This window comes from Bombus flavifrons, chromosome 7 (assembly GCF_040668555.2).
Source record: "Bombus flavifrons isolate JBK064 chromosome 7, iyBomFlav1_principal, whole genome shotgun sequence".
Taxonomy (NCBI): domain Eukaryota; kingdom Metazoa; phylum Arthropoda; class Insecta; order Hymenoptera; family Apidae; genus Bombus; species Bombus flavifrons.
This window is the reverse complement of record NC_138448.1, coordinates 15451067-15464257: the sequence shown is the minus strand read 5'-3', so window position 1 is coordinate 15464257 and position 13191 is coordinate 15451067. Positions and strand designations below refer to the sequence as shown.

The 13191-nt window shown below is 28.5% G+C and overlaps 2 protein-coding genes and 1 long non-coding RNA gene across 8 annotated transcripts; 2 read left to right on the top strand and 1 right to left on the bottom strand.

Moving 5' to 3' along the window:
* Positions 1 to 270: 270 nt before the first annotated feature.
* Positions 271 to 4694, top strand: LOC138182127 (thiol S-methyltransferase TMT1A-like). The gene is made up of 3 exons (XM_069117721.1): positions 271 to 756; positions 2556 to 2815; positions 4341 to 4694. The coding sequence occupies exons 1-3, from the start codon at positions 480 to 482 to the stop codon at positions 4599 to 4601; spliced, it is 798 nt and encodes a 265-aa protein (XP_068973822.1). The 5' UTR covers positions 271 to 479; the 3' UTR covers positions 4602 to 4694.
* Positions 4695 to 5126: 432 nt separating this feature from the next.
* Positions 5127 to 6539, top strand: LOC138181599 (uncharacterized). Its single transcript, XR_011173547.1, has 2 exons — positions 5127 to 5257; positions 5375 to 6539. It is a non-coding gene; the product is annotated as an uncharacterized LOC138181599 (long non-coding RNA).
* Positions 6540 to 6695: 156 nt separating this feature from the next.
* LOC138181597 (putative leucine-rich repeat-containing protein DDB_G0290503) lies at positions 6696 to 12810 on the bottom strand. Of its 6 annotated transcripts, none has more exons than XM_069116561.1 (3): positions 12412 to 12810; positions 10124 to 10226; positions 6696 to 10026 (listed from the first exon to the last, which is right to left on the bottom strand). In XM_069116561.1, the coding sequence occupies exons 1-3, from the start codon at positions 12564 to 12566 to the stop codon at positions 7495 to 7497; spliced, it is 2790 nt and encodes a 929-aa protein (XP_068972662.1). In that variant the 5' UTR covers positions 12567 to 12810; the 3' UTR covers positions 6696 to 7494. The 6 variants fall into 6 exon arrangements, with proteins under 6 accessions (XP_068972662.1, XP_068972664.1, XP_068972666.1 ...); XM_069116563.1 differs by lacking the exon at positions 12412 to 12810 and adding an exon at positions 12336 to 12391; XM_069116565.1 differs by lacking the exon at positions 12412 to 12810 and adding an exon at positions 12196 to 12335.
* Between the last annotated feature and the right edge of the window lie 381 nt (positions 12811 to 13191).

Sequence of the window (13191 nt, the reverse complement as noted above, 5' to 3'; positions counted from 1 at the left end):
GAGTCAACGAAATAGTACAAATAAAATAGAAAGCAGAGAATATTTTCCTAAAGCTGATATAATAATTGTTTGTCACGTATGCATAGGAATGTTGGTATTATTTAGTGCAAAATCTAATGACCGGTTAACTACGTTCTTTAAAATAGAACTTATTATAACGAAGTAGTACTCATTCAGAAAATATGGCTGTAATACTTATCTTATCGTGTATGATTAGCCAACAGTATTCGTTTCAGCGAACACTGGTCGTGTTAAAATGTACTCGCCTACTAATGTACACTCGCATGTCTTATAAAACATATTCGAAATCAGTGTAAGAAGTTTACATAAGAAGCGCGAAACAAGCAAAGCCAATCATTGAAATTTAAAAAGTGTCGCCGCTCGGTCTTCTTACTTAGTCGGTTCGTTCAGTCAGCAAGATACACGTTACGAAAATATTTAAGAAGTTCTGCACAAGTGTAGGCCACAAAGAACAAAAGATGAGCAGTAAGGATCTGTGGATGCGCGACGTGATTACAAGTTATGGATTGTTAATGCTTATTTTTGTTACCATGGTGATTTCAATATTGCGAAAATGGCCAAATTTGAGACAGTACGTTTACAAGGTTCACTTAACCGGATTCGAAGTGGAGTGTGCCGAACTCATGGTACCTTATAAGAAGCATTTATTCAAGTCGTTACAGTACGTTGTTTCAAGCGACAAAGTATTACGATCCATGGGTTGCATACGTCTGCTTGAGATTGGCGTTAAAACGGGTGTGCATTCCATGTACGTACATTATTAACGGTTAATATCGTAATGTTCAACTGAAATCCTACTTAAATACGTATTTTGCCTCGTGATTAATTGGTACGTGATAATACACTGAGATTTTTAACTTTTTATTCCTGTTTACGAAACTGATCTTAATATTAAAAATATTAATTTGTTATTACCGGATGAATTATTGAAATTAAATGACGTCTGTAGTCGTGGTGCGTCTAAATCTTACCGAAAGTAGAGAAGACTTACTCCTCGAGCAATTATTTTTTATTTATGCCAGCAATTTATATCGTAACACACATAGAACTCGTTTCAATTTTTCCTTCCAAAAATGCAAATGGACAGTTGGAAAGTTGTTTGGAATTTTTGTCTTTATACCGCTCGTATTATCCGTGATATTTTGGATACGTATGTAACACAGCTACATTACGATATTTACGACTTAGAATAATTAAATGAATATATGGTACACTACGAGCATCAAGCGTCGATATTAAACATCAAGCATTAAGCGTAAAGACTGGAAGATATTGTACGTTGAACGCTCCTCGCAAGTGAGTCAAATTTAAGATAATAAAAGGAAGAACAAAAATATTTGAATAATAAATCGCGTATTAACAGCGTACTACTAATTATAATTTCATACGATAAAAGATCGTTGTATGCAGCAGAAATGGTAACGAGTAATAAAATGATAAGGGGTATACGTATTATTTCGACGACTTTGCATCTACGTATCATTGTACCGTTAAATATAAATTATAAATTATAAGAGACAAAGTTATTCGATATAATTCTTATTCTTCCATATACGCGCTGTCTAAGCTTCATCCGTTGTATCAAAAGCGCACTTCTGTGACTTCGCTATAAGCAAACGTACATATATGGATACATACGTGACACGATCTTATGCTAATTTCGCTCTCGAAATATTGGGAATAAATCGAGACCTAATTGATTCTCTATAGCAAACTTAAATAAAGGAACTAATTATATTTAAACAAGGAGATTTTAAATAATCAAAAATGACTTGCAAAAAATAATTCGATAAGAGACGATAAAATTAATTTTGAATAAAATGGATTAGATATAAATTTAATATGTAATTTAAAAATGAATAAAAAGACGCATAAAGTACACTTCTTTGATGCAATATCAACGTAAAGCAGGACAAAATTACAATATACTTGATGTTACGAAGTAACTGTATCTTTTCACAGAGGATAGATAATATCGTCTTATGTTATTTCTATATTAATATATCGAATATTTAATAACATTACAATCATAGAACTTGTATCCTACAAATGTTTTGATGAGCGTCGATCATGTCACATAGTATAGCTGTAGTCATAAATTACACAAGTATAATTTGCGACAGGAAACTCTTTTATCAGTAACATTGAAATGCAACGGTATTTCTGCTTTTATTGTTAGACGATACAAAATACCGATACAAAAGTTTCTGTGAAAATCGTGTCTGCCTTAATATTTACTCTCTTTATTCAAATGTCACAATATGTATTTCCGAACGTCCTAGTAAAATGCAAAAGACCATCGGCGATTAACATTCGGCAGCTGATAGGATCACGTTATCGCCTTAGGTTAATTCGTTTCTTGTTGTATAATTCAGTATGCATAGGTATAAACGTAACATGACTCAACTATACCAAAGTTAAAGTCGATTAGATTATTCCTCTAAGGTATTATACACGTATCTACGCAATTCTGTTTTATAAAAATACGCATCAAAGTAACGTGGATATACATGCATTAAGTTTAAATCTTACAGGTGAAAATATACAATTCTACTCGGACAGTACGCACTTGATCGGAGTCGACCGAAATCTAAAACTACCTGAATATTTGATAAACGGGAATCGTTCTTGGCAATTCTCGCATATCATTATCGAACGTCTAATAGTTGGCGATGGTAGCTGTTTGAAAGAGATACCCACTGGATATGTAGACGTAGTTGTGACAACAAGATCGTTATGCTCGGTGAAATCGTTGCAGTCGACGCTTCGAGAGATCCACAGGGTATTAACGCCGGTAAAATAATAATTAATCAACCATACTATATTGTACTATACTATATATATATATATATACATGGTATGTACTAAATTTGATCGACATATTAATCGAAGGCTTTCAATATACACCATGTCGTAATTTAACTTAAAAGATACTAATATTCCTATGTATTTACAATCAATGAGGACCAACTAATAATTATTAACAATTAACATGTATATATTATGTATACGCACGTATATACATAGATAAATTCTCGTGGTAAAGTTTAAATAATGCTAATGATATTCGTTTATTTAATATTTTATTTGTTAGTAAGATTAAGAAATTTAAATTTCAGAAATTATACATACATATATATAGTAGTTTGCGATTAGATATGATCAACCATGTACATAATTATAAATAACAAATTACATATTCGCCATCGTACATTTCATTATACTCATCGTGAAAAATCCGTGACATAAGCAACCAAAATAACTTGACAGAAGTATGAAAACAAATTTCACGATTTGTCCAAAAGGCTTAGAGATGGTGGTTTCCAACCGAACGACGTATCTCGTTTTAATCGACTTTAGACGATCGAAGAAGAGTATCGCAAACGTGTCTGGATAAAAATGCGACACAAATGTAAAAATATCTTGTCGTATAATTTAAAGTGACTCCGACCATCATCTTCGAGCGATTTCTACTTCATGATAACGCGAAATCGTACAAACCGAGTTACCACTGAATTAAAAAAGCATCGTTTGACCTAAAATCTATAAATCTTGCCTTACCCGATATATTCAGCAAAAGTGCTTGGTTAATAAGAGGAATTAAAAAATATATCGATAATCTTATCGTTTTGAAAGACAGCATTTCTTTTTTCATAACGACATGCATATGTTATGTATTTAATAAATAATCCGAAATGGAAGACAAATGCTTTTATCAAAATTATTATTACATTCTCTTCTATTAATTTTCTAATTCTATTAATTTTCCAGACAAAACCATAAGAACACGTTTGTGCTTTAATAATAATTTTGATTATGAAAGCTTTCGATTTTACAGTAATATAAATATCTTTAACTTGAACTATCTATAAATCTTCACGCCAATATAACAAAGTTATGTTAATGGAATAAACAGTGTTATTATTTAATCTTTAAACTTCTGGTGTAAACAATATAACAAATGCTTGCAAATATTTATATCATAATTTTCGAAATTATTAAATATTATAAAGGGTAAATATCGTACTTATGTGAAGAGTAAATATTTCATGTTAGCGATTTTATATATTTTCGCATATTATGTGCATTAAATACATAAAAATCTACTTATTATTTTCCGATCATACTTTTCTTCATCTTTCTATACATATATATATATATCTATTACTATAATTCAATTTTGTATGCATAGTTAAATACGAAAATGCAATTTAATATTATCAGCAGATATTTTATTCAAATAGGTAAATATATACATATATATATATATATATATATATATAAAGATTTTATCTAACTTGTTCTGTTCTTTGTTACAGGGTGGTCAATATTTATTTATAGAACATGTACCTGAGAATGAAGGAACGTTTGTACGATGGTTGCAAAAAGTGTTATCACAAACAAAAATATGGCCATCGTTGTTTGGAGGTTGCCACCTAGATATCGATCCTATTGTGAATATTAAAGATGTTGGTTTCCATCATGTTACATGGGATATATTTACTCTTGACGGTTACGTATCCCACCCTTTTCATTTGATTCTTTCGAGGCAACATATATTGGGCGTAGCGATTCGATAGTTAAACTTAACAAAATGAAAAAAAAAAATAAATTACAAACAAACATTTATATGTATAAAAAATAAATGCATGCATATATTAACAAATTGATAATGTATGTATTGATAATGTATTGATATTGTTATTCATTTACGAAGTATAACTTCCACAATATGTCCTCCGTCCTCCACGTATCGTCGTAATCGTCCATTCTTCGACCCTTGTTCGTAAAGGTTTCTTCATACAGTAAGTAACTTTACAATAGTTTAAAATCACGAAGTGACATGCTACGTTCTATTTACGAGGGTTATCTCATGCGCTAAGGAATAATTTCCTGTTTCCTCGTTAATACGAAACTACTCTCTTTCCATCTGATTTCGAAATATAAATAACATCGATGTAAGAACCAATGAAAATTTAAGATCATTTTCCAAGAGAACGCAACCCATTTACAAGAGATTCCTCGGATTCCTTTGAGACTTTTGTTCTTCGGGACTAGTGTTACGCGATATAAATGCGATGCAAAGAGATGTTGAATTGAAATTCAAGGTCAACACCGATTTATGGATGTAAGAAATCAAGCAACGTAAATAGGGATAAGCAAGACTGAGGAATTCAATAGGACAATTCCATAGGAATCATTGACACCGCCAAATATGTTGACGCCAGAAATCCAGGTTAGAAATTATTCAGATAGAATACAAATAGAGTTTTATAAAGAACTGCTTCTAAACGTGAAATGCAATTACCAAGAATATTTAATAACATATGAAAAATGATGTAAATTCGAGCAGACATTGCTATAGAAGAATGGCAACCAATTGGACTCTAAGAGCTGCAGAGGTATTACTCTGATATTTACAATTCTAAAGACATATATATACATAAATGTTGACAAATTGGAGGATCACGAATTCGTATAAGGAAACTAAAATTCTTTCGGAATTTGTTGATCAGGTTCTGAAGCGAAGACAGATTATGCGAGTTTGTATTAAACCTGTTTGTACTGAACATCAAGATAACATTGGAAGTAAAAGATAAAAAGGAAAATTACCGACAACATTCATAGATTTTCGAAGAGCATTCGACTCAGTCGTGAACTCAGTATTATGGAAAAAGTTATTTGACATGGGCTTAAGTTCACGAATGATAAGGCTGATAAAAAAAATAGTATGAAAAAGCAATGATGAGGGTCAAGACAGTGGGTGGAATGAGAATAAAGGAGATGCATGTCTCAGACTCATGGAAGACTCATTGAGCACGACTCTATATTCCTTACTTGTATACGATATTGATGACTTTTTCATAAAAAGAGGATACCAAAAAGTAATCAAACAAATGAAACTGTTGCTGTTTGAGGACAATCTTCTGTTAACAGAATATATATAAGATAAGCAATGCAAAGAAGACGTAATATGGAAAAGCTGAAAACACTGAAATGTAAACATCTTTGAACTGTATGGAAAAGAAAAGAATAGGAAAGACTTTCTGCAAATTTTGATTATAAGGAACATATGTACAAGAGACAGGATGCTTAGCAAACTATACTCAAACAAATAATAATAATAAAACTATGTAATAGCTTTGGATCTGGAACAGAATATGTATAAAAAAAAACAGTTTATTGTTATATTTTAATATAATTTGTTATAAAGTATCATAGAAACGAAACATTGATTAATTGTAAACGATAAATTAATAATTGAAAGTAAAAAATTAATCAAAATATATATACAAGAGCAAAAAATATATAATAGTGCTTTATATGTAGGTAAAACATGCAATATAGAGAATCAAACTAATTCTTCATTTAACCCTCCGTCCAACCTATTTTTTAACCTTTGTTATGTATATCATCTGCAGACTAAGTCGTTTAAGTTCAGGCAGCTTGTTTTAGTTCTTTATGTTTGAAAAGCCCCGAAAATTCTTAAATACTTCTGCAAGTTTCTGAAATATCATCCAGCAGTTTTAAAATAAAGGTACTTCAATATTGCCTGTTTTTAATTAATTCAGATTGAATTAATTTCTATATAAGTATGCTACTTATATCAATTTTTATATTTTTACATTTCGTTGCAGCGATAATAAGTTCCTTGTCAATTTTTCTACACTTTTTACACATTCACTTAGATATCTAACCTTTGGAACATTATATTTAACCTATTACATTTAACCATATTACTACTTTCTATCAAAAACTTGAATCGTTATTTGAGAGTACCGGTTAACGTACTGCCGCAAATGACGACTATGGTCGTTACGAGAAACTGCATTTAGTGTCGCCTACAAAAGAAATGTGCGATAGAAGGTTAAATATATCAGATATGTACGTTATTACTATAAGATAGACGTATAGACATTTTTTTCGTAAACGGTGACAGAACAAGATGAAAGAGAAAAAATACAATAACATATATAAACATTGCAAATGTAGAAAATTAATATACGTTGTTATATCGCTTATAAAACATTGTATAAGTTTTTCTTCTGTCATTCTTTCTTCATATTTGTCATTTAAGAACAAAACGCGCACTAAAAATAACAAGAATATGCTGTATATAATATCTATTCCATATTAGTTGAATCTTATTCTACGTCACCAGCATTTACTTCTGCACACATAATTTGCTGCAATGAGCTAAATGCATTACATTTTGCTATATATACCAAGAATTTTTTTCTTTTTTTAATAGAATATAATAACTATAAATTATTTTCTATTAAGTTATTCTTTGTCATCTCAAAATATATTATTAGGTCAATGATTCAGGATCAAAAATTTTTGTTTTAATACATAAAGATTTGCTTTTGTTTTCTGTAACACTCATCTTGGATAATAATTTAAATTTTCAATTTCAGTTCCTGTTTTACGTAACTTTTGATTACAATCTTCTTCCACCAATAAATTACATTGTTACGAACACTTCTCATTTTTCATTGGGCTTAAATTTTCTTGTTTTTTTTTAAACCTACTATCTTTAATTATACAGTCTGAAAGTAACTTATTTGATAAACTAGTTGAATTCATACTTGAAACTGTAAATTTTATCATACTATTCCTTGTTTCTTCTAATTTATCTACTGTACTATTGAATTTTTCATTCAATACTTTATAATATTGTCTTAGTTTTAATTTTTGCATATCTTCTGAACAATGTACAAGTTTCATAAATTCATTATCTTCGTCAGAGGAAAACGAGATATGTGATTTTTTTTTATTCTTATTCATAGATTCATTACCTCTTTTAAGAACTACGTCTGATTTGTTCAAAGATGATGCTATATCATTTATATGACGTACATCTTTATTTATATTTGAAGTTCCCGAACTAGTCTCAAAAGAATTATTTATACTATGTAGCTTTGTAAATTGTCTTTTTCTCGAATCACGCTTATTCTTAAGATTGCTTTTATTGGTACTAATCTTTAATTGACTTTTATCATTTACTCTTTCTATTTTATTTTTAGCATGCGTTTTTGTCATACCTATTTTTTTATTACATATTTCGCTATTTAATTCTTCTCCTTTTTCATGAAATTTTTCTTTTATTTGTAACATATGATTATTACGAGTTATTACAGACGTAGAATAGGGTTGAGAACTATTTTTTGAAAATATAGATAAATTATCTGTAGAACAGTCGCCGAGTGACATATTATCACATTTACAAAGCAAAACAGTAGTTTGGTCGCTAGCTGTGTCTTCAGTTACTGCAACAGTATGTAACGTAGAAGTCATACGCATTAATTTATCAAGTTGTGGAAGGTTATTAATCTTATCACCATTTTGTAATTGGGCGAATTTTAAAAATGAATCACTTCGACCTAATGTACTTTTATTATTGGCACTTTTATATTTTTGAATATCAAAGTTTGACAGTCTTTTTAATAAAACTACTGGATTTAAATTTCTAGAATTGTTCATAGTGTTAGTAGATTTTGTATACTTTTGAATTTCGATCTCTGATGATTGTTTTAAACGAACCTTTGAATTTAGGTTTAATGCCACATTACTTAGCCTCTTATATTTTTCAATATCGTGTTCTGACAAACGTGATAAACGAACAACTAAGTGTTTCATATTTGTCATTTTATTTAATCGTCTACGTCGTGGATTACTAAGTCCTGATAATTCAATTGTACTTAAATTGTTAATACTTTTTATTATCTTCTTTGATCTTTTATATTTTGCAATGTCATCTTTTGATAATCGTGTTAAACAAACTACTGGATTCAAACTTTGTAATTCTTCTAATTTCTTATATTCTTTTGTATTTATTTTTTGTAAACGATTTACGGATTTATTAAATTTGGTTTGTTTATTTATAGATACATTAGCTGATAGAGATCTATTTACATATTTATTAGTGCCACTTTTTACTAAATGTTGGTCTATCACTGAATTCTTTGTAATGTTGTCATTTATAGTCTTGGATTTTAGTATACTTTTCTTCCATTTACGTTTCTTATGATTAGAAGTACTAAACTGGCTATTATTCATTAGTTTATTATATGTGGAAAAGCAATTCATTCTTCTTTTCTTACTAATTTTAAATTTTTTTGATAACTTACATTCAAAATCTAACGCAGGATGTAAATTTTGATTTGAATTAGATATTGTACTTCTGTTATTACTTTTCATGCTAATAAGATCAACAGGTGAATCTCTACCAGTGTATAATTTCTTCCGATGTCCTATTTTTGTGGGACTTTCTTCGAACTTAAAGCTTTCTTCTGTCAAGTAAGTTTGATTGACATGTGGTGATTTTGTATTTGATAAATTTTGTTCAATGTAAGAATTTCTATTAATACTATCATGAAATGTACGTATTAGCTTTTCATGTCTATTAATTGTTCCTGACAACATATCTGTAGCAACATCTGCATATATATTTCTTTGTGCTTGTGTCATATATTCCTCCTCATCCTTATCCTTTTGTGATAACACATGATTTGACATTTCACAAATCTTAGGAGAATATTGCTGTTCATCACTACCATTAGTCTCCAATATATTTTCATTACTGTCCCCGTTATTCTCTTCACATATTTTATTTTGTATTACATCGATATCCTGTGTCTTTTGAAAACTTTCTATTGAATTATATTTTGCTCCCTCTACAATAGCCATTGTTTCCACTTTATTAGTTGTGTTCATGTTTGATAAAATATAAGCAGCAGTATCAACAGAACTACTAGAAGACTTATAATGCGATGAACTTATACATTCTTCGCTTGTCAAAGATAATTCAATATTCAATTGTTTTCCTTTATTTACATAAAGTTCTTTATAAGGTAGATAACCTGTATTTACCCAATATTGTACCACACTTAATGGTTTACACATAGGCTGCTTTATCGTTTCTATTTTTGTTTTCTCCTCCTCATAGAATTTTTTTCGACATGGTTTTAATGTAAAGATATCCAACTCAGTTTCATCAGATTCCTGAAATAAAATATGTTGTAATTACTACTATTATTATGAAAAGAAAAAACTCTTTAGTAAATATCTATGTAATAAAAAAAATAGAAATTATACATACTCTTTCTGAATATTTAAGAAATAATTCATTCCAAAATTTTTGTCTCTCTTCTATGACAGTGGGAGATATTTTAAAAGTTGAGTAATGTTTGAAACCTGCGATTCTGAAATATATATATAATACACACTAAATCAAAATAATTAGAAACAATTAAATACAAAAAAGATATAAATAATATAAATAATATACTGCATACAAAAGTAAAATTTCATATATTGTTTATATGTATATCCTCCTTTTATTATATTTAATATACTACCTTATAATTATACATGTTTAGCTAATACATATTCAATAATGCTATTAATTGAAATAATAATGACAAATAATATTTATATATTATGTATTAAAATACTAAAACAAATGCAATGTTAACACTTAATTAATTACTATGAAAAGATTGATATGCCTTAAAGATCAAATTAAAAATGTTGGACTAATATATAATTTAAGAAATAAAGTTATTATATGTCTGTTTTATATACCATACCCTTAATTGTATTTAGTAACTTCACTTGTTTTTTAGAATTTAAGTTTTTTCTTTAAAACCATTACAGAAAGATACTTATTTGCTGCTTTTTTTAATTAAAATAGCATGTTAATGTTTCATTACTTGTATAGCTGCTAAAGTTAATAACTAAACTTTGAGTAGTATGGCAAATTTATATTTTTACGAACACAACAGAAAAAGATACACTATAAAATACTAAATTATAGTTGCTTAACATTTAACATATTCCATTATCGAAACCATTAAATCAAATATTATTATTAAGAATTTGCCAATTCTTTTACCTGGATGTAATATTATCGTAAAACAGGCTTTTTTACTTGTATTTATAATAATGTGTGTTTTGTGCTTTGTTTATGTTTGTATTATTATATATAAAAAAGTAAGATATTGCAAATACAGATCCATATACTATAAAGAAATGATGTAAGTTTGTTTACTACTGTATATTTTGACATATTAAAAACATAAAACGAATTAAGAACATACACATTAAAAAACTATAAAATATAACCATAGAATTATTATATTTTACTATTTCTATTGTTATTCTTCTAATTTATACTTCTAAATTATATAGATGTTATGATAAGCACAGATAGTTTGAAATGAATTTAAATATAATCAATGAACACTTAATACTATTATACTAAGTACAAATTGATGAAACAAAAATTAAAGATTATGGAGGTACTGCTTGCAAAACCTACGCATTAATGTCACAATCACTTTTCATATTAATTATATCTGTCAAAATATCAAATTATAATATTAACCTATACCAATATTTACTTTACCTTCCAACACCTTCATTATAAGATAATGAAAGCGAATCGTCACTAGAAACCTTTTTACGTATTTTACTTGCCATAGCGTATACCGGTAGGCTTTTCTTTAAATATCACGAAAATCAGTAAAAAAATATCGGGCATCATGATAACCAGATGTAATAAAACCAAAATATGTATGCAAATATATATAGTCACTGTATATCTAAGGGTGACATCTATTGCATTAAGGATTCGAATATATCCTAATATAGTCAAATTTAATACATATCTATATATGTAAAAACATTTATACGAAAATATACACATATTCAATAACAAATATATATCAAAGTAAGTACTTACGTTATAATTTATATACTTTTTCATTGTTCGTCATAAAAAACGAAATATTAAGTAATTAAGAAGAATTAGATAATTTTAAGATATTTTCAAGTAGGAGTTAAGATAATTTATAAATTGTACTGTTACGTAATGAAATTTTAATAATTGTATTAGATATTTTTGTAATTAGGCGAAACTATAATCTGGTTCATTTATATCATGGTGTACATGTAACTAAATATATATATATATATATTCTTACATAGATACATATGAAGCACGATCATATAGAAAGATCTAGACGCTAGCTAGGGTAAATCGTCTAATCGTAAAAAATCAGCATAAAAGATCAGCAAAGTTCGCATTCCTTCGAGACAGACAAAGATGAGTAGACTGTATCTGTCTCTATCTGAGCATTCATAGTATATCACGCATGCGTAGAACCATACCTTCTTGTCTTCCATGCTGATTTTTCACAACTGGTCACGATTCAATATTAGGATGATTTTCCCTAGCGAGTGTCGAAATCTGTTTATACGTACAGTATGTACAGCTACTGATACGTAAATGCCTAAATACTTAAGCATACCTAAAAAATAGAATCGAATTCAGTTGTGGGAGAGAAGTCATTTCCCTCGTTTCATGATAATGAATTTGACCATCACCTGTGCGAATTTGTTTTTACAATGTTTCTGCAGTTATAACATCGATTTGTTGGCTTTGTTGATAGAAACGATCCGAAAACACTCCATTCTTGAACAAGGTAAGTGTATGTAAAGAGCATGTGAATGCTCACCTGTGTGAACCAATCAGATGTCATCTGTGTGGTCCATTCATTGGACGAATTATGGATAGAAGTCAATATGGCGTCAAAGTAATATGTAAAATACCCTTGAAATGCTCAATTTTACATAGTCATAACTTTTGAACCAATGGATTCCGCAGATTCTACACGTCGAAAACCACAAGATTGCGAATAAAAAAATAAAAAATTTTTCGAACCCTAAAGTAAAGTGTAACCAGAGAGATTTCTATATTTCCTATATGACAATTATTGTCATAAGACAAGCTGTTATAATTCGTACTCTATTAATTTATTATTTTATATCTTAATTTATCAAATTCATGACTAATATAAGATACAAACCACTTATTTAAGTTGAAAACATATATTCTTTATCACAATATAGTTCTTTTTTTACAAATACGTAAATTGAGTTGTATATTGTTACTTGATGTGATTAAAATAAATTATTTGTAATTCCGCGATAATTTCACAAATTGCATATTAATATATAGTATAACTGTATTAGTATATTAGTAGTTTATAATTTATATTATGTATACAATTTTAATAAAAATATTATAAATGATTTAATTAATAAAAACATGTTGTATATACTTCTTCCTGTATTAATATGGCTATTTTAAATAATGTTAATGAA

Coding starts and splice junctions, on each gene's coding strand:
- LOC138182127 (XM_069117721.1), top strand. CDS start 480: ATGAGCAGTAAGGATCTGTGGATGCGCGACGTGATTACAAGTTATGGA. Junction 757..2,555: donor TGAGATTGGCGTTAAAACGG/GTGTGCATTCCA, acceptor TAAATCTTACAG/GTGAAAATATACAATTCTAC. Junction 2,816..4,340: donor TCCACAGGGTATTAACGCCG/GTAAAATAATAA, acceptor TCTTTGTTACAG/GGTGGTCAATATTTATTTAT.
- LOC138181597 (XM_069116561.1), bottom strand. CDS start 12,566: ATGACATCTGATTGGTTCACACAGGTGAGCATTCACATGCTCTTTACA. Junction 10,227..12,411: donor GTAAAAACAAATTCGCACAG/GTGATGGTCAAA, acceptor TATATATTTCAG/AATCGCAGGTTTCAAACATT. Junction 10,027..10,123: donor TTCTTAAATATTCAGAAAGA/GTATGTATAATT, acceptor ATTTTATTTCAG/GAATCTGATGAAACTGAGTT.